This window comes from Cinclus cinclus, chromosome 11 (genome assembly GCF_963662255.1).
Source record: "Cinclus cinclus chromosome 11, bCinCin1.1, whole genome shotgun sequence".
NCBI classification, from domain to species: domain Eukaryota; kingdom Metazoa; phylum Chordata; class Aves; order Passeriformes; family Cinclidae; genus Cinclus; species Cinclus cinclus.
In genome coordinates this window covers 6,381,692-6,409,415 of record NC_085056.1, presented here as the reverse complement: position 1 = coordinate 6,409,415, position 27,724 = coordinate 6,381,692, and the positions used below count along the sequence as shown (strand labels likewise).

At 53.9% G+C, this 27,724-nt stretch overlaps 1 protein-coding gene across 1 annotated transcript; it reads right to left on the bottom strand.

The window, feature by feature from the left end:
- Positions 1-1,220: 1,220 nt before the first annotated feature.
- KIFC3 (kinesin family member C3) lies at positions 1,221-22,840 on the bottom strand. Its single transcript, XM_062500243.1, has 21 exons — positions 22,604-22,840; positions 15,196-15,310; positions 13,386-13,531; positions 12,092-12,239; positions 9,605-9,801; positions 7,399-7,464; positions 6,811-6,954; positions 6,486-6,725; positions 6,109-6,282; positions 5,834-5,981; positions 5,617-5,747; positions 5,415-5,526; positions 5,099-5,280; positions 4,916-5,020; positions 4,565-4,695; positions 3,861-3,984; positions 3,286-3,415; positions 2,950-3,179; positions 2,151-2,285; positions 1,703-1,811; positions 1,221-1,246 (listed from the first exon to the last, which is right to left on the bottom strand). Exons 1-21 carry the CDS (start codon positions 22,838-22,840, stop codon positions 1,221-1,223), a joined length of 3,030 nt encoding a protein of 1,009 aa, XP_062356227.1.
- Between the last annotated feature and the right edge of the window lie 4,884 nt (positions 22,841-27,724).

Genomic DNA, 27,724 nt, shown 5'->3' with positions numbered 1-27,724 from the left:
AAGAGGAAGGATATGATGGGCTTTTCCAGCCCCATGGGAGCTGATGGGAGGAGGGAGGAAGCACGCACCCCACCTCAAGCAGGGTTCAAGAACAGGACTAGCTTTAAGAGTTTATTTAAAATAAGTTTTGTTACAAAACAGGATTTTTTTTTAATTATTAAAATACATAGAAACATCTAATCTTACAAAAGGTTAATTTATTTTTCCCTTTTTTGTTTTTAAATAGAACACGCCGTGGAAGCGTAAGAGGAGAGGGCTGTGGTGGAAAGAGCCATCAGTGCATCCAGTAGGGGTTTGCAGCAGGAGGAAATGTACCCACAGGTGGGTGTTGAGAGGTCCAAGGGCAGTGCCATCCTCTCCCATGCCCCTGCCAACCACCATTTCCATACATAAGCCAAGAGGCTTTGGGGCTGGATGTTTGGGGTCTTTTTGTTTGTTTTCCACTAGTTTTCCGTTCCAAGGCCATGTAAACAGGTATAAATATTTCAAACACTTTCATCTCGACCACACTGTGATCTCTCTTGACAAGACAACTGGTAAATAACTTTACAATAGCTTCATTCAGACTGCTCCATCCCCCCTGGTGCCATGTACCACAGGCAGCCAGGATAGGGCCCTGGCAGCACCAGCACCATGAGGAACAGCAGCTTGGCTCATGCACAGCACTGGGGGCCTTCATGCAACAACAGGGCTTGAGAAACTCACAGGGACAGGAGGTGCTGGGATTTGTTGTGGCTTAACATGGAGGAAGTGCTGCTCTGAAAGACACTGGGCAGCTGCCCAAACACAGTCTTGCAGGAGCTGTGGCCAGGCTGGCTCTGTGGCAGTAGCAGAGGCAGGGCCAGGGGCTGGTCTCGTTCTGTGCACCCCTTCCAGCCAGGTCTCATTGTAAAAGCAAAACTGGAGGGAGCACCTCCCAGCAGCTCCCTGCTCTGGCTAAAAACATTTGTCCAGCAAAAATCAACTCACAGAGCTGAGCATCCACAGGGGCAGATCTCTGCCCAGCACCACTGTCCCCTACCCTGAGAGGCAGGGGCTGGCTGCTGGGAGACCCTTGACCCCATGCTGCTCATGGTGGGAGGTGCCATCACCTCCTGGTCATGGGTCCTGGTAGTAGCCAAGGGACCAGCGCCAAAGCCTTCATGTCTTCCAGCAGCCATCTCTGTGTCACTGTGAGGGGCTGGGTCCTGCAGGGGGTTTGATGCTGTGGCTGGCACTCATCACAGGGGGACTGGCCTCAGCTTCCCTGAGAGGAGACATGCATTGGTTACAGCAGGTGGGGGCACAGCCACCAGTGCCACAGCCCTGGCTGGTGGCACTGTAGCAGGAGCTGGTACCACAAGCATTCCCAGGAGCATCCCTGCACAATCCAGCAGCCCTGCCCTGCCTGGGGAAGCGGGGTGAAGCAGAGCCCTCCACCAGCACCGGCCGCAGGCACTCACCTGGCAGCCACAGCTGCCCCTAAGTCAGGCTGAAATTGAAGGGGAAAGAGGTTCAGCCTGGTGGCATTGCCCTCCCCTTCCCCCCGAGGCAGCAGCAGTGCCTTCAAACCAGGGCACTCTTGGGGAAGTGCTAACCATGGCTAATTAGCTATTAGCTAATGAGCTGACTACAGAGTTGCAGGCTTTGCCACGGGCTGGTGGCTGGAGCCTCCTGGGACGGAGGGACCCTGTCTGGGCTCTCAAGCTGTCCCACCACCCACCTGAGGTGTGGAGCTTCCTGCGGATGGAGGCAGAGCGACTGGAGAGCTGCCCCGGGCTGGGGGAGGTGTGGCCCCGGCCAAGTGGTGCTGTGGAACCCGGCGAGTCACCCTGGGAGGAGAGGGGACACAGCCCCAGGGTCAGCCCAGCCCAGGCCCCAGAGGGAAAGGAATGGGCTCACAGGCAGATAGTGCATGCCTGGGTAGTGGTGTCCAAAGGTTCTCAGGGGCTACCATGGGGTTGCTGTGAAACAGGGCTTGGAACAGCCAAGGTGGCAGCACTGGCTGGATACTGCACTTTGGGGACAAACAGCATCCCACCAGGTGATTGTCCCCAATGGAGATGGCTCTAGGGGAACATCCAACAGCTCTGAGGACCATGTGTAGGGGCAAAACAGGGGATCCCTGGGGTAAGGGTAAGAAGGAAGGGCACCAGCAGTGTCTTGGGTACCTCCAGGTGCTCCTGGCTGGTCCAGGAGCCCAGCTCAGCCTTGCGGGAGACAGGACCCAGCTCCACAGAACGAACCCTCTCAGCAAACTTCAGGGAGCACAGCGTCTCGCTGGTGTTCTTCTCGGCAGGGGAGACCTGTGCTCAGGGAGGAGCAGGCACAAAGTCACCCTGGCAGCTGCTTGTGCACCCCAGGGACTGACCCCTAGAAAACCTGCTGCTGCTGGCTGGTGAGATACTATTATTAATCTGCCCCTCCCAGGCTATCCCCATCCATCCAAGCCTGGACCATTGTGTGAGCCAGCTGGATTCCCTGTCACCAACCACCCCAGTGCAAGGAGCAGCTGGGAATAGCTGTGGCAGGTGCAGGGGCTTGGGCAACCTCTCTGGGACTCAGTGTGGGTGCCAGCAGCTGGGAGTGGAGGGGTCACAGGACAGGGGTGAAGAAGCTGCCAGAGCTTAAAATCCTCCCAGAAAAAGAGGGGATAAGGAGATGACAATATACTAAGAGATTGTGCCCATAGGGATAGCATCCATGTGCAGGCAGGGAGGGCAGGATCGTGGACGTGAGTTAATTCCCCATTCCTTGGCCTTGTCTAGGGTGCAGAGACAGGGAGAGAGCTGCCGCTGGCACCATGATTGCAGACTGGAAGATGTCCCATGGGTGAGCCCCATCCCTTGATTCCAGCGCAGCTCCTGCCTCCAGCCTCCCTCCCACCTGTGTCAGCACTGGGCTGAGGAGGGAGCCAGAAATCACATTGCCTGGCCTTGGGGATACAGGCACTGGGTGCCCAGCCCCTACCTGCACCATCATCAGTGTCTTGCTGTCGCCGCTGAGCGAGTCCTGCAGCAGGTAGGTCAGCTTGGAGTTGCGGAAGGGCACGTGGCCCTGCCGGGAGCGCAGGGCGTAGATGACATCTCCCAGGGCTGACAGGGACTTGTTGATGTGCTGCGCCTCACGGAGCCGGCTGCCCTCCGCACCCGAGCGCCCGACCCGCTCCGAGCCCGCCAGGTCCACCAGGTTCAGCTTCCCTGGGGACACACAGCCAAACCCCGCCGCTGGCATCAGCACCCAGCCCTACACACCTCTGGGATGGCACACCCAGGTGCCTCGGTGAGGGTTTGCTGTGACACCCACCTGTGGTGCGGAGCCCCGTGCTGCGGTCGAGGCCGCGGACGGTAACGATGAGGAGGGCGTGGGAGCGAGAGCTGTGCTCATTCAGGTTGGTGCACTCTGTCACTCGCTTGATGTGGCCAAACTCAAAGACCTGGGGGAGCCCAGGAAGTTGAGGAGATGAAGCCAAACTGCCCCAGTCCCACCACAAATCCGCTGTGATCCAGGGATATAACGTGAGCATCAGCCCTCCACAGGGTGCCTGGCCCATCAGGGTAATGGCCTCTCTCAGGTCTCAGCCTGGGTGATGCACCAAAGGCAGGGGGTGACAGGCAGGTCACTGTGGTGACAGCCGCATCCTACTAATCCCTTAGGAACTCTCTGGGCCCCACGCTTTTATTTTTAACCCCCTGTGGCTCATCCCATGGGCCAGTGACTGTCATATCACACCCAGGGACCTATTTTGGTCTCTGTTGCTCCCCATGCCTTCAGAAATGCTCCCAAATCCAGGAGTCACACACCAAAGACCACCCCGCCCCCCCCCCTTCACTGCACCCTGCTGCCACCCTCCTGTGCCCACTGCTCCCATCTCCCCACACCTTGTTGATGTCTTCCACGCTCTGCACCCTGAACTCCGTGAGTCCAGGCACGTAGAGCTGCCCGCTGCCATCAGGGCACAGCTTGATCTCCAGCTTCTCCTGCGGCTCCTTCCCCAGCAAGTCCCTGGCCAAAGGGACATCCGTTATCACTGCCATCCCAGGAGGTGCTGGCATCCACTCCATGGCTCAGGGCTGTGTTTCAACACTGCCAGAGCAGCCATCTCTTCCCAGGAAAGCAGCACAGCCTATTTATAGACCTCAACTCTCTTGGCTCCCATGTGCCTCCTCTCACCCAACTCAGACCACGCTTCTATCCCTGTTCCTAGTTATGCTCATGGATGTGCTCCCACACTCCTCCCCTCCTGTGGCTGGACTAGGAAGGAAAATATTTCTCATGCTTTCAGCTCCCAGTTACAAATTCCTAAATATAGTGTCTGTGGGCAGGGGAAGGGGGAGAAGGGGATGCCCCCACCGCTGCATCAGGGCCTGAGAGTGGGAGTGATGGCACAGCTGGGAGCCTGTGTAAGTGATGGAGCTCATGGGAAGGGCAATGCACACCAAATAAATTAAAAATACATCCTTACAGGGCCAAATGCAGTGCCCAAGGCCATGGGACAAGCTGTGAGGCCTATGCAGGGGGGGAGGGATGTGGGGGAGGGCAGCATGGGGTGATGTCCAAAAAGGTTTCTTCCCCCTCCCGGTACCTGAGTGCCTCGTTGTAGATCTCTGCAGCGCTGACAGTGATGGTGTAGTCCCAGTCAGCCGCTTTGCCCCGCACCTCAGAGAAGAGCAGCTGCAGGGCCCGCTGGTTGATCCCTGGGTTTGCTGCCGTCCCCTGAAGGATTGAGGTGACAAACGGGGAAAAAAATACCCTTTGGCATTTTATTCTGTATTTTTTATGAGCAGAAGCAAAGCACAGGAGGATGTTGTGGAGCAGCAGTGACCATCACTGGTGCACACGAGGTCTGAGCTGGCCACCAGCCTGGGTGATGGGATTGGGCACTGCAGCGTGGGGAGCTGAGGAAAAAGATGGAAACAAAGCCAAGCAAACTCACCTCCATTGTGTAGGTTTTTCCTGCCCCTGTCTGTCCATAGGCGAAGATGCAGACATTGTAGCCATCAATGCAGGAGGTGACCAGGGCTTGAACCTCCTGAAACACCTGGGGGAGACAGGGGAGAGTGAGGAGAAGGTGGCTGCCTCCCCTCCTCACACCAGCATTGTGGACAGTAGCACCCACCTCCTCCTGGGATGCTTGTGGGGGGAAGACCTTATCCAGCTCAAAGGACACCTGCTTCCCCTTGTGCAGGAGGTGCAGGACAGCATCATCATCGGCATCGAAGGTCACAGCATTGGCTGCCTCGGGGCCCTCCCCATCCTCTTTTGTGATGGGACGGACTCGCCCAAAAACACGGATGTTTCCTTGGGGGAGAGAAGCAGGGAGTCAGCAGTCAAACACCGGGTGGGCTGAAGCATCCTGCAGCCAACCCAGCCACCTTATGGGAACGCTCCCGTGTCCCTCCTGTCTCTCCTCAAGGACGCCACACCCCGCACACCTTTGAGCCGCACCAGCTCGTTGTGACACTTCTTGCGGAGCTGTAGCTCCCGCCGGTACTTGCGCAGCAGCTCCCGGTTGGTGCTGTGCACCTCCTCGATGGCCTGGCTGATCTGGGGACAGTGGAGACCAGTGACTTATTGACCCCCCAGCACTTCCACCCCGCATGGAGGAATGCTGGGTGGTGGTCCCGGGGGGCTCACCTCGGCCCTGGCGCTGCGCAGGGTCTCCTGGAGCAGCAGGGGGAAGTCGCGGACCTGACGCTTCAGGCTGTTGTAGTCATGGGTGAGGGTGCGCAGAGCCGGCTGCAGCGTCAGCAGGTTGGTCCGGACACCTGCAGGCATGAGGCAGGGTGAGGGGCAGATGATGACACCCCAACACCAGTCAGACAACCCTGTGAGTCCCCTGCACCCCCCTCACCTGCCAGGTTCTCATGCACCGCCTTCATCTCCACCTGGGCGCGGGAAAATGCCTCTTCAATGGCACGGTTCTTCTCCTCCTCCATCGCCTGCATCTCCTCCAGCATTTGCCCATGGGCTCGCTCCAGCTCAGCCTCGTACATCATGATCTGGGAGAGGAGCAAGTGGGGTATGACACTGTGTGAGTGCCCACCTGCTGCCACATTGTGTCACCTGGCAAGCACCAGGCAGGCAGAGAATGGGGAGGGTTCTGATTTACACCTATTGCACTCAGACCTGAGCTCGGAGCTGAGCTTCTGTCTTCTGGGAGCTCTGCAGTTGTTGCTCCATCTCCTTCAGCACCTGCTTCTGCATCCCCACCTGCTCCAGCAGGTACTGGTTTCGGGACTGGGTCTCGCACAGGGCTTGTTTTGCCTTGGCTGACTCCACCTCCACCGTCTTGATGATGTACTGCAGGGGAAAGCACCCACAGATGGGGTGTATTGGGGAAACACCTGAAGGGCCTGGGATGGAGCTGTTGCTGGCCCGGGGGTGAGATCATTTAGGAAATCACTGTGCTGATGTGCTCAGGGGAGAGAGACAGGCGGCACTTGCAGGGCACCTACTGGGCACTGTAAGGTACCCAGCCCAATCAGGAAAAATGGAGAGCTCACCTTTATCTGCTGGGGCTGGGACTTGAGGCTGGCGATGGTCTCCTGGCTGTCCCGCAGCCGCCGGCTGAGCCGCTCCTCCTCCTCAGCTCTCTCAGCCAGGGAGTCCTTGAGCCGCAGCTCCACCTCAGCCAAGCGGTTCGTCTTCTGCTGCACCTCCAGGTCCAGCTCCACCAGCTTGGCCCGCGTCTCCTCTGCCTCCCGCTGCAGCTGGGACAGCTGCTCCTGCAGCCCGGCATTCTCCTGGCAAAGCACAGGACAGCCAAGGCCACGTCACCCACAGGTGCCAGTCACCCTGCCACCACCACTGCCACCACCGGCGACTCACCTGCAGGTGGGGACAGTCCCTACACGGCGCCTGCTGCTGCCGCTGCAGCTCCCGCAGCTCCCCCTCGCACGCTTTCATCTCCTGCCGCAGGCGCTCGTTCTCGGCCGCCAGCAGGTCCCGGTGCTTCTCCGCATCCGTGCCGCCCTGCGGATGGATGGGAGAGGATATTGGAATCTCCACACGCCCCAGGGAGCCCCAGCCTGCTGCCCCCACGGATCCCCCAGCCCACTGTATGGAGCAGCCCACAGTGTGCCATTCCCAGAGTCCCTGCCTGTCCCATTGGGAATCACTCAGCCTGCTGCATTGATGAGCCTCACACCCCAGGGAGCCCCAACCCACAGAGGGTCTCTCACTTCCCACCTGTCATCCCACGGGGGTGACAGCCCCTGTGTCACCAGTGCAACATGGTATTGGACAGAAAATCCCATACTTTTGTTCCTCACTTTGGTCTGCACGATCCAAACTGTGACCCTGGGGAGGTTTAATCCATCTCCGCCCACCCCACGTTCCCTCTTCCTCCTCAGTGACCCAGGGCTCCAGCGTCCCTCAGGGCAAGGGTGGCTCAGTCCCATCCCAGTGGCAGCTCACCAGCTCTGAGCGCAGCCGGCTGATCTCCTGTGCCTGCTCCAGGAGTTTTGCCTTCAGAGTTTCCACCTGTCAGCACAGACTGGGTTAACCAGGAGGCACCTCAGCAGCTTTCGGAGGAGACCCTGCAGTGCCACCCCAGCCACCAACGTCCAGTCTGGCTCACACTTTTGTTATGCTTTAATTTTCCACCTGGCTCTGAGCGCCTGATTCACACGAGCTGATTAAAATGAGCATTAATGAAAGCTTTGCTTTGACCTTGTTCAACCATGGGTATAATTTGTCCGTGTTGAGCACGAGCAGAAACCAATATTAAAAAATAAAAAGGTATCATCTTTGGAGAAGGGAAAAAACAAACCTACCCATAACTGTGTTTGAAGAGCCAGAAGCACCTTGTGCTGCCCTCACAACCAATTTTGCTCTACCTTCTCTATTTTTCTTTCTAGGAAAGTTGTCTTAGTATAAAGAGGGAACAAGAGCTCTTCAGGAAGGCCACGTCTGAGTCCCATGGGATAATGCTCTCCATCAACCTCCATCTGAGCCTCTGCCCATCTCATGGGACCAGGCTGCCCTCCCTGCAAAACCAGGTGAATTTCAAAAATCCTCAACATTTTTTTGTGCAGACCCCAGTGAAGCTCTCCCAAAATCTGCAGTTATTGGAATAAACAGCAGCAGTGAGTGCTTTGTGAAGCCAGCAGCCTCATAGGCTGTGTTGTAGTAGGGTTTTCCCACCTGCTCTGTCCCTTGCTTGACCTCCATCCCCCAGATCCCAACCCAGCTCCCAGTTTCCCCACTCCATACGGCCTCTCTGGGACACGCCTGGATATTGCCCCATCCCAATAACCAGCAAGCACCTGGCCCTCCGTGGACCATAATTTAAGAACTGCTGATTAATAACCAATGCAGATGTGCTGACATGGGGCTGTAATTAATCTGGTAAATTATTCAGCCACGCCCTTGCAGAGATGGCAGCAGTGTGGGCAGCCCCTCCGTGTGCCCTGTGCTTGGCAGGGCTGGGAGCTGGAGCACAACCAGAGCTCCCCAGCTGCAGGTGGGGAAAGGCAGCTGCTCACAGCCAGGATTGTGATCCCCCTTCTTCCACAAGTCTCCCTGGCTCTGGCTGGGGGCCGAGCGAGCGCCGAGCGCTTGAGTGGGAAAATGCCATTTCCACAGCCACTGAGGGAGATTATTGAGCTATTTTTTATAAGTATTTTTAAGGGAGGCGAGATACTGAGAAGAAAAGAGTTGCGGCTTGTTAAGGGAAAGCCGCCAGCCCAATCAGTCGGCGCACACGCCGGAGCCTGCCCGCCATTCCCTATGCCGTGGCACCCAAAAATGTCAATGTTCCTCCATCCCCTACCTGCTCGGGCATCTCCAGTTGCATCCTGCTCTCTGGATGTGACAGGGACTCCTTGGCAGCTGGATCTGGCTTGAGCCGTGGCCCAGCCATCCCAAAGCTTTGGAAGTTTGGGCCAGCTCTTCACTGCAGCCGGCACGGGCTGCGCTTGCTGCTGAACTGGCCAGCGCAGGGCCAGAGCCCGCTGTGCTTACGCTTGTGTCATGCAGAGCATGCCAACCAAATGCAGGACAATTACCTCCTCCTATTTGACACCCGTGGAACAAGCAGAACCTGACTGTAACAGCTTCCACAACAGCCACATGCAAATCTCTTTACGAGCAGCCAAAATTTCCATGTCCCTGAGACGACCCAAGTACTCGTGCTGAGGATGTGCCTGCATCAGTGCAGGAGATGGTTTTGGGGGCCGTGCCACAGTGGCCAAAACCAGTCCCTTCATCAGACAATTCTGTGCCTTCACATTCACTGTCCACCTTCTGAAAGTCTCTAAATAAAACTGCTAGGTTGGTCTAACGAGCTGACCCCATGGCAGCCGTCCTGTGCTGAGTGGATAGATGGATGGCTGATGCAGAGCTGCATCCTGATGCCCAAAGTCCTCCTGGCCATATTATGCCTACAGAGCCACACACCCTTGTCAGCACTACCGTGGTGTTACTGGAGACTGCAAGCATCCCAAGGGAGGGACAGCCAAAGCTGGTGCTCAGGAACACCCAGCAAAGAAGATGCTCAAAGATGGAGATCCTGCACTCCTTCCAAGTGCAGTCATTACTCACTGCATGCCACAGTGCTCCAGCCAAGCTTTGGGACCCTGAGGCCCTGATGGACCCGCTTGTGTCCCTGTCCCCACCATACCTGGCCTTGCAGCTGGAAAGAGAGGGAGAGCTCATTGTTCTCCTGGGCAGCGAGCTTCTCCTGCAGCTCCAGCACCTCTTCCTGCAGCCGCAGCTTCTCCTTCTGCAGGTGTGCCATGGAGGCCATCACCTCCTGGATCACGGGGAAGGGCCGGGCTGTGGGCAGGCTGGCACGTTTCCCACTGCAGAGCCTCCCTCCTGCAGCGTGAGCAAAGATGGAGCTGGTCAGGACACAGACACCTCGCTGGGGAGCAGAATGCCAGCCATGGGGAGCCCCCAGGGGCTGAGCTGGAGATGGGAATGCAGGAAACTGGATTTGCACAAGTCCCAGAGAGCACAGTGACGTGTCAGAGGTGCATCCTGAGTGCTGAGGTGCTTACCAGAGCAGGCCTGGCTAACGGTGGGGTCTGGCTGGGTGGGAGCCAAAGGGATCTGCCCATGCCAGCAGAGCATCCCAGGCCACAGCACAGAGCACCTGTCCACACCACTGCACCGTGCCCCAGCCCCACCACGCACCGAAATGCTGCTGCCTCGCTCAGATAACAACCGCCCTCAGCACGACGCTGATTCACCCCGGCATCCTTTCTTCTGAACGAGCAGGTGCCGGTGGAAAAGCAGTGTGTGATCATGTCATTAAAGTCTGCGTCATTACACACAAGCATAATGGAAGCAAAATTTAAATTATACAGGTACCCTGAATGGCCATATTGCCTAATCTTTGTGTGTTTGGCTTTCTAACCTTCCTAGTATTATTTTAAACATCACTTTCTGCATGTTAATAGAGCCACCAGTGCTGACAGAAGCCAACCTGGCTGTACATCAGAGCCTACCAAATGACCTGGTAGTTCCCAAGAAGCAATGAGCTGGCGTGACTCATTCCCAATGTGGGGATGAGGCACTGTGGTGGCAGGACTGATGGTCAGGATCCCGGCTGCCCGGCGCCCTTCCCTGCCTGCCGTGGATTTCATCTGCTGCCACCAGAAACCTGAGGTTTCACAGGCAGGAGCTAGTGCTGGGAATCGCTGCGCTGCCTGTGGGAAGATGCTGCCTGCTTCATGGGATACGTCCTGAATGCAAGAAAAGAGACATTTTTGTCTCTGAGTCAGATTTTCTATCCCTAAATAGAGTAAAGGAGGCAGCGTAATACGCAAAAAGATGAAATGCTGGGACCAAACCACAACTCTGCTGCTGGCTGCACACCATGGGACTTATCTGGCTGTGGTTGCAGAAGCTATCACCAGGTTTTGTCTTCCTGCCATGGGCTGGATACTCCAAAAGAGCACTGTCAGGTGCTGGCTTTTCTTTCTTTCCATGCTGAAGGCTCAGCCCAGCTCAGGCAGGGGACCATGGTCTTCTCTTTAAAATCAACACACAAAAAAACCCAAACAAAAAATAAAAAAACAAAAACCCCACCCTGAAATCTCCAAAGCTGACAGGAATGCTAGCCTTCACCCCCTGGGGAGTCTGCAGAGATAAGACAAAATGACAGGAAGCACCAGGCTCCTCTGGACACACCACATGTCTGCACACATCATTCACACTAATCCTGGGCTGGGACCCAAGGCAGAGCCAGGCTGAGAGCTGCAACACTCAGCTGCAAGTCAAACTGCCAGGCAGGAAAAACCTCCACAGAACATGCCTTCCTCCACACTCCAGCACCTTTTCCTGTGACAGCATCCATGGGAGAGGAGATGCCAACCAGCTCTGTGTTACATCTCCCCCTGGGCAGATGTGCTGGGGGTCACAAGTGGTGTGAGTGTGGCAGGCAGAGCACAGTGACCCTCAGTGACCATCCTGCTTTCCAAAATGTAGAAATTTGCAAAATTCAGAAAGCCTTTTGGAAAGATACCTGTTCCTCAGCCCTGTCCTGTTACCACTGCCAATCGGACCCCCTTTCTCCTGTATCCCTGCCTCTTCCCAGCCACTACGCCACCTCAGGAGCTGCTCTGGGATGCAGCTGGGGACCAGGCCAGGAGCATCTCCCAAGATGTGCCCTGACAAGCTCACACAATTCAATCCTGACAGAGAAAGACAGGAAACCCTGGGATTTCCCCACCCTGTCAGAGCCATGAATGCTGCAAGTGTTTCCACACACATTACATTTTCCTTAAGAAGGAAGAAACAGCAGTGGGCTCATCAGAGCTCACCTGCTCTGTTCATCCAGCTCAATAATTCATCAGTCCCTGCCACCAGCCAGCAGCTGGCTGGTGTTGGATTTCCACTGATCTGTTCCCACAGTGAGCGTAGCCACACATCCATGCACGCCCCAAAAGAGGAGAGGTTTCCTTGACACCCACAGGCAGATACCAAGCCCTAAATCCATCCCATCCCATCCCATCCCATCCCATCCCATCCCATCCCATCCCATCCCATCCCATCCCATCCCATCCCATCCCATCCCATCCCATCCCATCCCATCCCATCCCATCCCATCCCATCCCTCCTCCTGAGCACCCAGCACTGCATCCCTGCTCTCTCACCCCCTTACCTGTTTTCTCCAGGTTCATGGTGGGGGCTGCCTGCAGCGCCGCAGCAGCCGCTGGCTCACGGGGGGCTGCAGGAGGTTCCTCCGTGGCCACTGTCGGGGTGTGGGGCCGCGTCTCCTCCCGCCGCTTGCACCTCGTGTCCCGCAGGGCCTGTGAGCACAAACAGGTCAGGGAGCTGAGACAGTGCCCGCCCACACCACGCTGGACACTGTGCCAGCAGCTGGCACTCCCCGGGGCTGCTCAGGAGGAGTGAGCAGGGCTGGAAGTGCAGGAGACAGAACGCAGTAGTTTGGGGAAACCCTCCCTCCAAGGGAGCTCTGTGCTGGGATGCTGCCACAATGAATTTACCACGTTTTTCATTCTCCGCATAAAAAACTTCTCTCAGCTTGGCTACATAATTATACTAAATATCTGTTTTTCTCTCTATGGCCTTAAAAAGAAAGAGACTTTGACTTGCAGGCATGGCTCATGCCCTGTGGGATAGAGCCCAGCTCCAAAAAAATCAGAAGAAATGTGAAAGAAGCTTTCATAAGGCTGCTATAAAAAGGGGATTATCAGTCAAGCTCACCCTGCTCAATAATGCCTTTTCTTTCTTAAACCTTATCTCAGAGCCTGCGGCATCACCCCACAGGCCAGTAATGTCAGGGAAACCTCACTCCAGCAGAGGGGCAAATACTTGGTACACGCCAGTAATTTGGGAGTAATTTGGAAGGAGGTGGCAGCATTCTCCTGGAGAAGCCGCGTGTCTGCGGTGCCTCTACATCTGAGACTCCAGAAGGGTTTTGCCGAAGGGAATTCATCAAGGCTGGTGTGTGATAAGAAGGTGTTTTCCTTCTTTTCAAAGAAGGGGAATTTGAATGATTTGCCTGAAACCTGGAATGAACTAGTGGCAGCTACATCAGTACATGGTGTCCCAGCACTGTCCCTGGCCGTGGCACCCTTCCACCTCCTCCTCCTCCATCCCACTGGCAAACACCAGCTCACGGCACTGCATTTTCTTATCACAGTTCTGCCTCGAGCTCTCCTGCCAACATGACTATAAGTGACCCAGAAAATGTTATTCTGTTATGAACACTGTTCCCCATTTTTGATGCCCTTTGACTCCCCAACAATGCTTTTCCCTCCCTACCCAGGCAGCAGCTCTGCTCGAGATGGGGTCCTGACCCAAACTGGTTGTGGTGAGGGAGGGAACCAGTTGGCTCCCACCTGGATGGCCCAGATGGGTGCAGGGCATCCTCCCCATCACTCTCAAACTGCCCTCCCCATATATGCCATGGCTGGCTTAGTGCTCCTCACCTGGAGAGCCCGGCAGAGCCCACGGGGGTTTGCAGTGTCCGGCCAGCTCACGCTGAGGATTTTATGGTGAAGCAGTGCTGGTAGCAGAGGAGCTCGGGGAGAGGCACCTGCTCTGCTCTCAGTGCTGAGCCTGTCCTGCCCACAGCCTGAGATGGAGCAAAGAGCATCACTGGATCCACCTGGGAGCACAGCACAGACGCAGCCTTTGGCCAGCTCAGCAAACCCACCTCCTCCTCCTCCCTGCTGCCGCCACCGCACTGGTGTGGCAGAGACAGTGCATGACTTTTATTAAAAATGTTAATTATGTTAATTAGAAAAATTAGCCCTCCGGGGGGCGGAGACTGGTTGCCAATGCCTAGTAATGAGAATTCAGGGTGTAGCTTCCATCTGGCCTCTGTAGGACCAGATCTGTCCCCCCAGCCAGGGATATCCCAGCTCTACCCCTTGCCAAGCTGCTCCACTTTCTGCGATCCTATCTCAGAAAAGCTGCCAAAGCCAGCTTGCATCACCAAAACCAGCCAGACGGACCCTGACAGCGTCACCTCCCTCCACTGCCCCCAAATATTTCCTTCATTTGTCAGGCAGACAAACCCAAAAGCAGCCAGGGCAGCACTTCCCTGTCCTGCTGAGCCACACAGAAGGAAACAGCAGCTCAGGAGCCTTCTCCCATGGCTACATCCTCCTCTGCTACAGGAAAAGCAGCTGCTGAGAGCTACATCCCACTGCTCAGGGACCCTGTGCCCCTGCACCTGTCTGCCACAAGTGCTGCCACCATCACGGGTGGCCAAATCTCTTCCCCAGGGAAGAGATCAATCAGGGAAAAATCAGGAGAAAAAAAAATCAATCGCTCACAAATCAAACCTCAATAATGCAGATATTTTCCCTTAAAACCATGCAGAAGTTGGGCCAGAGGTGGAAGCAATGTCTGGAGAGAGATGTGCCCTTATGAAGTTAGTCCATCACTCTGGACTTCTTCCCAGCTTCTAATTATCCATAACGTTTTGCGCGTGCCATGAAAATTGAGCATTTCCAAAGTGCTGGCGAATGCCTGGATAACAGGCGATGAGTTTCCCATCCCAGCACGGGCAGCAGCAGCCCTTGGGCAGAGAAAGCACCGAAAAACCCTGGTTTTGGAGGCTTTGATGCCAACCAGCATTTGGCTGGACTGGCCCAAGTGCCAGAGAAGAAGCTGTACCCAGAGGAGCTGCTGCCAGCACAGAGGGATGGCAAATGATGAAGCCAAGAGGAAAAAACGTCCAAATAGGGGGGTTCAGCCACCACGTTTGCCAAAACCCATTCAGCACCATCGGTGAGGGAGGTGGGAAGGGCTGTTTCCCGACAAACGGCTGCAGGTTGGGGCAAGCAGCTGCCCGCCTGCCGGCAAAGCAGCTCAGCCTCCACAGAGGAAAACTCTGACTAAACTCACCCATGGGGTCCATGCGCCAGGGAGGGATAAGGAGCCCTTCCAAGGAGCCAAGGCTGGGAAGAGGCAAAGGCTCCGCATTCGCCCAGCCATGCAGATCACTCTGTTTTCTATCTTGCATGTTAAATTTTAACCTTTCTCCGTAAGTTTCCCACTCGGAAAGGCCAGGAGAGAAATGGAGGCAGCCCTCTCTTCTCACCAGCAGGCTGCCCAGAGCTTTGTGCCTGCTTTCTGAGTCCCCATTTCTCAAGTCCTGACCTTCATCCGGAAAGAAATGTGAAAAATGCAGGCTGGCCTGTTCCCAGCCTCTCCTTCCCCAGTGAGCAGGGCGTGAGCGCGGCAGGCTGAGCCCCAAGGGGCAAGGACAAGCCACCGGGCTGTACTCACCGTCCGGGGCAAGGTCCTTCGTCTTCCAGGTGGCTCCGGCGGAGGGCCCGGATCCCAGATCCCAGGCGGTGCGGGATGTGATCATGGCACGGGGGTCCCGAGCACAGCAGCACCTCTGCGGAGAAGCGCAAGGACGGACATCTCAGCCGGTCTCGGTGTCCAGTTGTAAATCCCAGTGGGACGGAGCAAAACACGACGGTAACGCCAGCTCCGACTCCCGAAACCCGCAGGAAGTTGCATCAATCCCGTTTTTTGCTCCCGAAAAGGCGACAGCCCCGGGCTCCCTCCGTGCTCCCAGCGGATGTGACATAAACGGTGCCTGTAATTAATTTACTCATTCCTGAAGCCTCTCCAGGCCCCTCCTAACCTTGGGTTGGGGCTAACTTTAGGGAGTTGGGATCTCCGAGGCCACGGGCAGCCCTGCACCCGGGCGGCACCGCACCCACCGCATCTCAGAGCACACAATGCACTGCACTGCACCGCACACACCGCTCCGCACGGAACCGCACGGCACCGCTCCGGTCCGCACGGAACCGCACTGCACCTCCCGCTCCGCTCTCTCCGCACCTCACCGGGGCCGCTTCGGCGGGGAACAGGTCGCGGAGCCGCCCAGTCCACCTTGTTCTCCCGACCGGGGCTCCGGGCGGGCGGGACCCGCAGCGGGGCGGTCCCGGTGCCGGTGCCGGCGAGCAGGAGGCGCAGCCCCGCTCCGCTCGGCACAGCCCCGGTCCCGGTGCCGGTGGCCCCGCCCGCCGCGGGCTAACGGGGAGCCGCGCTCCGGCGGATTCCCGGGCGCTCCGTGCCAGCGCTCCCAGCCCGCAGACAAAGGGAGCCCCGGTCCTGCCCGGTCCAGCCCGGCTCCCCTGCGCCGGCGGTGCCGGTACCGCCCTGCGGGGCCACTCACCGGACGCGGGGCGGCGGCAGCGGGGTACCCGGCACCAGCCCCGGCCCGTCCCCGCCTTCCCGGGCACTTCGGTAACGGAAACGACGAGCTCCGCCCCGCACTCGTTGCCACGGAAACCCGTGAAACCCCCGACGGGCGGCGGAGGCGGGGCTCCCCTACCGCACCGGGAGGCTCCGGAGGAGCGGCCGGGCTGCGGAGAGCTCCCGGTGCGCCCCCGGAGCACCCCAACCCCTCTGGACAGAGCCCTGGAAGCACAGAGGAGCCCCGGTGCTCCCCGTGCCCTTCCCAGGGCGGCTTGCCCCCACCGTGCTCCCCTGACCCTCCCTTGGCATGGCCCTAGGGGCTCCCGGTGTGTCTCTGCCATTCCCACTTCAATCCCGGTGCTCTTCAGGGAGTCCCAGTGTAACTACATCCCATCTGTGCTCCCCTGCTGGCATCACTCATCACGGTGACCCCGGGGGACCATGGGGACGGTCGTGCTGATGACCTACACATCAAACTCCTGACTACCCAAACTATGCCCTCCTCACACTCTGCCGCACTCCCACTGCTCCCGAACATCCACTGGCAGCAATGCCAGTTGGCACCCCAGGCTCATCGAGCCCAGGGACACAGATACCACACGACAAACAACTTTTTTTCTAAGCCAGAGGCATAGAGAAAACAGCCTGACATGCCAAGACCTCTACAAAGGCCCTGGTGTCTGAAAGGCAACAGAAAATCCTGCTTTAAATATAATATATACGCATTTTTAGGGTGTGATTTGTATCTGCCTCCCTGTATTGCACACACAGCCCTCACAGTAATGGCTGGTTAGGGTGACACAAGTCACTCATGACTTGTTCATGCTAATGAACTGGCAGTACCGGATATTTCCCCACAACAAAGCTCAACTTGGCATCCGTGGTGGCGGCAGCGGGTGCCCTTGCTGATGGCTCACATCCGCTGATGGCAGGCTGCCCTGTGTCCCACATGGTCTGGTCCCTTGGGAAAGGAGGGTTTGATGCCAGCCCTGGGCTGCGCTCCCCTCACACCACGTGTCCTCCACCTCCAATCTCACCATGCTCAGTCCCAGCCTTTTGCTCACTCCTGGCCAGGTTTGGAGCAGGATTCAGCCTTGTCCTTTCATCCTGGTCTGTCTCTCTTGGACATCCTCAGACACCCCACATGAGACACTGCTGCACTCCCTGTCCCGAGCCAGCCACATGGGTGAGGGGTGATAGGGAGCCACCGGTGTGGGGGGACAAGCTGCTCTAGCCACTCACCCCAGAGAAAGGGGGCTCCCTTTGAAGGGTCCACCTCCATGTCCCCATGCCCCTGGCACAGAAACTTGCCCCTCAAAAGCCAGTGTCATTCTAGTGTTGCAGTTGCCTCCAGCTCTGCACTGCATTTGCCATTCCCCTGCATCCAGTGAAAACCTCCCAGCCTCCCCCTCCCTTCATCAGAGGTTTGTTGGCATTCCCAGCATGGATCCTGGCATGGATGGATATAGGTGTGTGTGCCTATAGACACGCATCCGTGTGTACATACCTTTACCCACAGAGGTCCTAAGCAGTGCCTAATTTACACAAGTGCCCCATTATCTGTGCAGCTCCTGAGGCTGGTTTGGGCATAATATTGACACACAGAAAGTTACTTTCCCCTTTCCGATAGCAACTGTAAAGCCATATCTTCGCTGACTTAATTTATGAGCTGTAAAGAATAAAATAAATGTTTATGTAAATTACATTAACTGGTAAGTAATTTCCTGGCTTTTGAATGCTTCAGGTTTTTAATGGTATTGCAATTATGCAAAGCACATAAGTTGTATCAATTACATCAAGTAAGTCTACATTAAGCAGGCACATGCGTGAATTCCCCAGTTTAGAAGAATAACCCAATGAATAAGCATGGAGCAAAATCCGAGATGCAGGAAGGGTTCTGTGCCAACAGCCCCATTCAAATAGTCACCTGTGAGCACTACAAAACCCACCCCTCCCAGCTGCTGGGCTGTTTTTGGCAAGGATGGCGTGGCTCTCTGGCAGCCCCAGCACACCCGGAGCAGGCTCTCCAGGGATCCGGAACTGGGGTTACCTTGGATGTTCCGCACTGCTGTTTGGCTCAAGGGAGCACTGTGGGTCCCAGGGGATGCCCACTGGCTGCTGGACAGTCTGGGGGGCTGCGGGCACACATGGGAGCCTGTGCAGGCAGCAGGCACCCTGCTCGTGCCCCCTCTCTGCAGGGATTCACCTGTGCTGGCTGGGATAATCTCAGCCTGGTCCTCCAGCCATGCTCCCATCCTCCTTTTCTTGGCTGTCACGTCTCCGTGACCTGAGCGAGCACCGGCTGACGACATCGCTGGAGGTATTTTTAGAAATGCCGCTTTGCAGGCAGGCAGAGGAACGACAACGAGGAGCAGGGCTCGCCGCCAGCAGCACCTCCTGCCAGCACCCAGCAGGTAGCGGGAAGGCTCGATACATCGACGGCCATCGGTGCTAAAACATCTGCCCTGTGTAGACAGCACCAGCCCGCCACGGGGCACACTGCCCGGGGACAGTGACCCTGGCTGGGGTTTAGCTCTGCTTTTAGCCCAGTGTGTGCTGTAGCTGAAGAGCATCGCTGCAGTGGTGAGATGAAGTCAGGCAGGTTAATTCGCCTTTTACTTGGGTGAAAGGAGCTCCAGCGATCGAAACACATCAACGAGTGGGGCCCTTTGTATTGGGTGTTTGCTCTGCCCTGAGCAAATATTTAACCTACATCTGTAAGAGAGCTAAAAAATTCCCCAAATGCCAGGAAAAAATGTAACTCCTCCTACTCTCCCTTCGAGCAACCTGATAACCCGGTCTAGGAATGCAGGCGGGAGCACACCTGATACCTGAAACCTATTGTATGTTGGGATGCTCCCTGTAGAAAATTCCCATCAGAAGCACCAGACAGCGTGAGAATGTGTCCCCAGAGCACAATTAATTATAAACCATCTCATTATTCTAATTTTGCTCCTCCTTGAGGATGTGAGGGGATTTCTTGGCTTTGCCGAGGCATAGTTTGCCAAGTCAGTATGAAGTGCTTTGCAAAGCAGGAACGAGCCCCCCGCATTCCTGCATTCCTACACTGCTATTTCACACAATGACAGGAGTTTTAATTAAGTCTTAACATGCTTCTGAGAAATTTAATACTCATTTTAAAATTCCCAAGTTGCATTAATTCAACCCCAAGGCTCTGATCCTTGCGATAGGGTTGTGTGGAACAGGGTGGAGAGCAGGAGCTGGGCAGGGGTGTTTTAAGGATCGCTGCCAAAATCCAACACACTGGGATGCTTCTTTGGCTGGTGGTGGTGTCTCTGCAGCTCAGCACCTTGGCCAAGCCCCTCGAGCCAGTTGGGCTGGGTTTGGGCAGCCCAGGGCAGCCCAGAGCCTGTCCACAGCCAAGAATCTGGCCCGGCAGGGAGCTGCAGCATGCCTGGCTCATCTCAGCCTGTGTCCCCCATGCAAACCTCCTCTATATCAAGCAAATGGCTAAAGCAACACCTTTTTCAGCCTGCTGCATTCAGGCAGACAAAACCTCTGCTGTGCTGACAGACAGGGCAGTGCCATGGGTGGGTGACTCTATCACCCTTCCAAATTTCTTATCTCAGACTTCAGTGCACACCATCTAACCAAACCTCAGCCTCTTTGTCCCTTTTACCTACCTTTTATCTTTGTCATATTTTTCAGCTGGCTTCAGGTAAAACTCGTATTTGGCTTTTTAGGTCTGTGTCTTGCCTAAGCAAAACAGCGCTGGGCTCATCTTTGTGCCTCTGGCTGCTGGGGAGTGGGGAGCTGCTCTGTGGGAGGACTGCAGCTCACCTCCTAAGTCATTAATGTTTCATGGCATTAATCAACACAGGCTCCTGCTTATAAAGCACTTCTTAGAAACAAGGCTAAGAATAAGCACGAGGTGTCCTTGCTGAGGCTAAACCCTCTCTGCTGCCTGGGGGATGCCCGTGCTGGTTGGAGCAGACCGAGAGAGGGGGCAGCTTGATACCAAGTGAATTCCACCCAGGATATTTCATCCAGCACATACAAATTCTGACTGTACTGGAAAGACAGCTGAGATCCTGGTCCTCCTGGTCTGGAAGGAACCCACCAGCACTCCCCCAGCCAGCGCTTACAAGACATTCTTGGGTCCCTCTGCTGGGGACCTTGGGTGCTTTCTGCAATTCTTTTTAACTAAAGAAATGTCTGAAACAGGTGGGCAATTGGGATCTTTTAAGAATTTTACTACTTCTGGTGCTCATTTTCTCCTTGAAGCCAAGCCCCCACAATGCCACTGAGCCTGTTACCCTGCCTGGGTGACACTGGTGACACGGTGTGCAAAGGCAGGCTTCCCTCTGCACAGGCATTCTCTTTAAGAAATAGATTCAGTTCTCAGCAAGCCCATTTATTTTTAGTACCCTCCAAAGTGTGCTTGTTTTTGGAGAAGAAATGAAGCAAACACAGTAATTCTGAATAATTTAGGGAATAGAGTTTTGGGGCTATAGTAAATGGCTGTGCTATGCTGGGGCAGGGGCTGGAGGAATGCAGAGCTCACTAATAACATCCAGCTGATTTAGGCATGGACAGAGGTAAATCAGCAAGAGCCTCTGCAGGGAAAAGGGAAATAGCCCTGTGGTCATAAAGCAAATGCACCCATGCAAAGGAAATTATTGTGATGAGCGATGGGCTCAGCTGCAACGTGAGAGCTGCACCCCACAAAGGGATGAATATGCAAACGAGGTGGGAGATTCACCGATGGAATTACACAGCTTTCCTGCTAACCGGCTTTGACTGCTCGACATCCAGCTGCCTGCAAAATCCCACTGAGAGTGCATCCTGGCTCGGGCACAGCACGCTGACCCCTCAGCTCCTTGGCTCTCTCCATGTCACCTTTCTGTGCCCTAGGAATGCTCAGCTCAGCAGGCACGGTCCAGCCACCCCACATCTCAGGGCTGGTGTGTGTGGGATGCTGGACCGATGCTGCTCTGCAGCTTTGGCACCAGGGGGATGGAAACGTTATCCTCCCGTGGATCACTGACACTCGGGGTGGATAATGGATGTCCCGGTGCTCACACCACGCTGCTCGGAGCCCCACAGCAGAGATCCTTCACCACAGCTTGGGCCCAGCCCTGCCCATTTGCATCCAGTCCCCATTTCCCTGGCACACTCTGGGGATGCTCCCACTGCCTTCATTCACTGCTGGGTGATATCTTACTCACTTTTATCTACACTAAGCTGGAGCATTCCAGTCCACCCCATGCTATCACAGCTTCCCACTCACCAAGGAGAAAGGCTGAGGTCTTTCTAGTTTAACTTACTGGGGCATATGTCAAGGTGATTTAATTATTATGGACCTAACTGGGACCAGACTATCTCTTCTTTTTTCATTCTAAGGTGCAATTGAGATGGTGAAGAAAACTGCACTCAGTTAAGAGCGAGTCACCAAGATAATCCATGAATTTACCTGCCAAAATTTTACAGGAAAAATGGTGTTTTGTTATCAACACAAAAATAGATGCATAACTACCAGGGAAGCTAATCCTGTTTCAAAACAAAAACAAGATGTCTTGTTCCTGTGTTGGTGCTTCAAAGATTCTTCCTCAGCAGACTATAGAACTATAAACTGCAAACACAGTGCCAGGATCTGTCCTCAAAACAGGCTTTTCATCCAGCAAGGATCTTCTGCTTCCTGGCTGAGGTGGGGGAAAACAGGGAAGACAAGCAAAGGAAACTTTGAATTCCAGCCTCCTGCTAAGATTTAGGGAAAAGGAAGCAGCACAGCACTGTGCAAGACTATTTTAGAACAGAAAAGTTTTACATCTATGCCCAATGAATATTAAACAGCCACACGCTTCAGCTCTGCTGCCTGTGCCTGGTGCCGCGTGAGCAGATTTAATTTCTCTTTATGGAGAGGAGCAGACCCACACCCAGATTTTTATGCATGTGCCTTAGAGGTGAACGGGATGTGAAGGGTGAACCCGAGTCTTCTCTGCCAGGAGATCCCTTCAGCAATCACTCACAACTGGAAAAACAAGGAGACATTAAGGAAAAGCTGGCAGCACAGGCAGGGTTTATGCAGACTGACATGGAATAACTGCCAGCTTGCTGGGAACTTCATGTAAACCTTCCTGGGCTTTCACATCTATTTGCAGATTCAAGAGACGTGTCAGGTGAAACAATAAAGATGAGATGGAGAGGGAAATGGTAACAAGGTGGGAGCAAGGCATGGCCAGGGCACTCAGTATCCCAGCTGAGGTGGGACAAGGGCTGTCTGGGGCTCAGGCATCTCTATTCAGTTATCTTCACCTTCAGCCCACCAAACAAAATGTGCAGCAGAATTAACCCCCTAGGAAGAAACAGCAAAATAAACACAGAGCCTTTGTGCAAACATCCAGGGATGTTTCATGAAAACAACTCCAATCCAAAGGCATTGTGCTGGTTTTCATCCTCAGCCTTTGATTTTGACACAAACTATGCCCTTCTTGCCCCCAGCCCACACCACTGCTCTCACCTGTGGAACCATCCAGGCCAACCCTGGTCCTGAGCACTTTTTCTGGAAGCATTCTCCTCCACAGGTGAGTCTCCTCATGGTGCCCACGGGTCTGCAGAAGCAGCCCTCGAGGCTGCAGCACCCACACTTCTTGCCTTGGGCAGGGATGCTCTCCACAGGCTGCATCCTGCTCCTCCTGCTGCTCCCCCAGCTCCAGCCCTGCACCGACAGTCCTGCCAGCACCCACAGAGCATGCATGGCTCAACACAGCCTGGGAAGGGATGCTGAGCTCTGGGTATGGTCCGTGGGAAGCCCTCCTCAAGCCCTCTCAGACACCAGGAGCGAGCTGGGCTGGCTGATGCTGGCAGCAGCTCTCTGGGGTGGGATCCTTCACTGTGCTTTTCCACACGTGGTGCCACAGGGCTGGCACGCTTTTTCAGCATTGAAAAATCGTTGTCTTTTCATCAGGGGCTTTGTTGACTCTGTCCCAGCCTCAGGGGTCCCTGAGTGAAGTCCCCCTGCCGTTCAGTTCTTCCCTTATTAGGGACCAGTAAATGCTGTTGTGAAGTTGGTGCCAGGTCCCAGAAGGGTCCCAGTGCTGGTGCAGAGACAGGGTGGTGGGACTCCCCAGAGATGCTCCCCTCTCTCCAGCCTCCCCAGCAAGCCAAGGCAGAGGATGGCTTCCTGCACCCAGTGTTGCCCTCTCCACTGAATTCCTCAGCCCATCCCCTGTGGCTCTATCCCATCCGTGGCCAGAGATGGAGACTGTGCCATCCCCTCTGCTCCCATCTGCCAGTGCATTAAGAAAATGAGAGCTGATTAAAGTCCATCCCCTCCTGAGCACCATTGGTCCCCAGCAAATTGCTGATTTAGGGGCAGTGGCAGACAGGTGGACTTCCCTCTGTCTGCAGACTTCCAGTTTGAGATGGGTTTGGGGTTGCTTGGGTCTGAGCATTTCCTATGGTCACAAGTGCTTTAACTGCAGAAATTGAATGTGTTGATTTGATTTTCTTTTTTTTTATTGCCTGTTACAAGGTTGGTTCAGGCAATGCCTGTCCTTGCAGCCCTACTCCTCCATTGCACACTATGTGAGGATGGCAAGATGGGATGAGAAGGATCTGTGTGCCCACAGCGCCCCATTAACCCACAGCAACTGGAAGGCCCCTGTAGCACCAAAAACTCTCCTGTTTCTCAAGGCAGGCCACCTGGAGAGCCCCATTTCCTTCCCATTAATCTCCACCTGCCAGCACTTTCTAGAAGGCAGTTAAGAACACTGAAACTGAGCAGATTTGCAAAATAAACAGCGATCAAACGCAAAGCCCGGGGTTCCTGCTAGGAGGGTGTCTGCCAAGACACACAGATCGTATCAGGCTAATTTACAAAAGGAAAACCGCCCTAATTAGTGTTCAGGAAAGCACTTTAATGAGAAGAGCATTAGTGCAAAAAGCAAGAGTGCCAAGAGGTCAAGCTGTTCCTAATGCCAGAAAAACAGGAAATGGGGCACAGCCGATCTCTGCCCACCCAAGCCGCAGCAATATTTTCTCATTTTTTTTAGCAATATCTCGGGCTGTTAGCGAGGAATTTAGAAAACCCAGACCGCAATGCAGGGTGGCAGGGCAGAGCCTCCGTCGGCCACAAGCTCTGATCAGGGCGATGCCGGGTGCGGATAGGGCTCTTTTTGGGGCAAGGGCAGGTTTGATGGGGTTTCATCCTCTGAAGGGAAGAGCAGAAGCCCCGTCAATGCCACAGCCGCCTCTGACGGTGGCCAGTAACCATGGCAGCGGAGGGATTTGAGCGTGATATCGGTATTTCTGCAGCACAAAAGAGCCTCTTATCTAGAATGAGTAACTGGGCTGGCTGGTCTTCATTCCTCCGGTTATTGCTAAGGCAGAGCGCCGTGGGGTAGCTCGTGTGATGCTCGCCACGGGGCGAATTCGGACCATCCGCGTGATGCTCATGCTGGGACACATCCAGATCATCCACGTGGGAGGCTCCAGGATGCCCTGGATGCTCACCCAGCCCCGCAGCAGCAGTCCCAGTTTGGGGGCAGAGCCAGCCCTCCCCACCGCTTGCGGCAGATAAATCTGGGAAGGGAGCAGTGATCGTCCCGCTGAGCTCAGGGTTGCAAAATGAGCATCTCCAAACCGTGTGAAGCAATTTGGGCCAAGCTGGTTGTCCCCAGGATGTCACAGCCCAGAGCTGGCAGCGGTGTTCCTTGGTATCCCCATAACCTGATTTATCTCACTTCTCCAGTTGTTTACGTTCCTTCTCAGACTTTTCTCTCAGTTTATCCAAGAAAACAGCCTTGAGACTTTAACTGTTCGACTTCCAGCTCTTCTCGTGCATCAAGTGACTTCTAAAAGCAGGGGAAACTGCATGAAAGAACAGAGGTTTCTAGGCTTCAATTCTTCAAACCCGGCTCACTGATACTGCCCTTAAACATTCACCCTAGGGCAGGAACCAAAGTGGACAAGTTTCATTCCAAAACCAGAACAGGTAAACGAGGAAAGAATGAGAAAGGAAAAGGTGATTGAGCCTGAGCTCAGCCTAAGATGCTGCTAACAAGCGCTGTCATGGGCATCCATAGGTTTGTGAACCTTTGTGTGGCCCCTTCCCAAAAGGTGGTCTGGCATTTTTTCAATGTGTAATTCCAGCGGGACCATTACTACACTTAAAAGGAGATGTGTGCTCAGAGCAGAGAAAACCAGACTTGTATTACCTCAATTTTAGGGGAAGGTAAAGGGGATTCGGACACATTTATATGCAAGTTTCACTCAAAGCAGAGCCACACAAAGGAAAAAAAAATATATATATAGACAGAAAAAGTGGGTTACAGACTGTTCCCAGAACTAGGAGTGTGTCCTACTGGTTAAGGTCTGCACGTTTCAAGGTTGAAGTCCTTAATTTTATTTCAAGCTTTCTAATTAAACACCATTTAACTGGGCTTTCCATTTATCCTGCAATTTCTTTTTTGGACATGAGTCTAATCCCCAAACCTGCTTATTTGCTTTTACTTTCGTTACAACCTTATCAGTGATTAACCTGCAATTGCACTTAATCTTTTTAAAAGATTTCCCTGGCTATAAATACAGAGAAGCTACCTGCCCTGTTTCTGTCCAGGGGAAAATAACTTCCTCCACAGTCAGATGTCTGTGGTGGGTTATATTATTCCTTCTGTCAGCTGATTTTTCTAATGGGAGACATTTGTCTCCTCTGACTTCCTACAGAACATTGAATCAGTATCAGTTCTCTGAAAGACACAGGCCACAAGGAATATGAATACATGCCCAGTATTAAAAAAATACGTATTAAAAAATATAAAATACATATAAAAACATATAAACAGTATATATAAAGCCTCCAGTAAAGATGCTACTGGTGACAGTGAGGCAAAACCTACCACATTCCTACAGCTCCAAAGGCAAGATCTGCTTCTTCCTCCAGCTTCTATTCCACTTATTTCACTAAAAAGCAGCAACAGCTAAAATATCACTGCAAGAAGGCCTGGTTTCTATGGCAATAAGCAGCTGCCCATCAAGATTCCACAAGTGCATTAATATTATGAGAGGATCTCATATCAGATCAACCCAAGACTTAAGGACATCAAGAGGAATGAGCAAAAGGTAGTAAGAAATGCAATAAAGGTACATGGAATGTTACCAAATCCATCAGGAACATTCCAAGGGCAGTGGAAGGAACACCAAGTGATGAGTGCCCTCTTCAAGATATTTATTGGAACCAGTGCAAAGGAAGCTCATTGCAAATACAGCAAACTGGTAAATGAATGGAATTAAAATTCAACAGAAGAAAGCCAATCCATGGCAACCCCCAAAACAAGAGGCACTAAAGTCTCTGTCCTCTGCCATCTCTAAATAATCCTGCAGAGCAAACAGACCTGAGCTCAACTCCCCAGCCCAGCCTACAAGTCTAGCCCTACCTTGACCTTAATTATTACCTGGAGAATAATCTCTCCAAAGAACTAAAGCCATAAACAGATCACAGAGAAGGATAATTTCAGATGTCCCCATGGTTCCAGAATTACCAGTCGTGTATCCATCACCATCTCATGCTGCATGTTGAAAACTAAGATCTTCAAGCAATCTTTGCTATTTAGGAAAGATTTTTTTCCCCTCCTATTGGTGGTTAAACGCAAATTACAAGTCTACCACCAGTGTTATGTGACACTGAGCCTCTCAAATATTTATTGGGAAATCTGAATTGCATGTGAGGATTTTCTGGCTGTCAGTGCCTGAGCGAGCAAGAAGTTGAAAAACAGCTGGAATGTTAAAATAAATCCATAGCAAGTGAATGGTAATCTACATGATGTTTATTGCAGATACAGTGAATTATGAGAGCAATTACAGCCCACTGTTTATTTAAACACTCTTTCTAAAGAATATTAAATCATAGCAGCAAGTCAGAGCCCCAGTTTGATTTTTTTTTCATGTTTCCTGGTTTGATTATATAAATATTTAAAGACTGCAAAAAAACCCCCAACTTTGCACTCCCCACCAAAGTCTTCTACCTGGCAGGAAACCACTTGCAAATGACTGAGGATGAGAAATATTCAGGGACGTTTGAGTGAGTGCAGGCTCGCCCCTGCAATTGTGATGGCTTCAGACCCTCCTGCAGCGTAGTGGAGCTCATTAAATTTGTTTATAAGGAAAGCAAGACATTGTTAAGTAATGCTAACATCTATTGTGCCTTTTTTTTTTCTTTCTCTACAGAAAACCCATACATTTTGCAAGAGAGGGGGGAAATATGCAACAAAATAAGATCCCAAAGGAGGTGAAGGTCAGCCCGAGGCTGCTGATGGGAAGAGGGATCTCCCAAGGGGTGACACCAGCACTGCCACCCTTCACCAAGAGCCTGTCTGTCACAGCCAGACCTGTGGAACCTGCAGCACTGCTCACAGCATTTGCTGAACACCTGAGAAGTCCCTTGGCCATGGTGACAGGGCTGCTCCCTGCAGCAAAACCTGCCCCAACTTTTCCTCCAGAGGATGGAAAGTGTCTCCTCTCAATGGAGCCAGTGGTGCTGTGGGAATATGGATAGACAAAAACTTGGGGAGAATCTACAAAATCTCTCCCAGCACCACGTCATGCACAGCTTCCCACCACCTCTCAGCTCAGCAGCAGCTTA

What these genes read in the sequence shown, in the direction of transcription:
- KIFC3 (XM_062500243.1), bottom strand. Translation starts at nt 22,840, where the DNA reads ATGCATGCTCTGTGGGTGCTGGCAGGACTGTCGGTGCAGGGCTGGAGC. An exon ending in CACAAGCATCCCAGGAGGAG is followed by an intron (nt 5,021 to 5,098) that starts GTGGGTGCTACT and finishes TGTCTCCCCCAG; the next exon opens with GTGTTTCAGGAGGTTCAAGC. An exon ending in CAGGAAGCTCCACACCTCAG is followed by an intron (nt 1,247 to 1,702) that starts GTGGGTGGTGGG and finishes GTCTCCTCTCAG; the next exon opens with GGAAGCTGAGGCCAGTCCCC.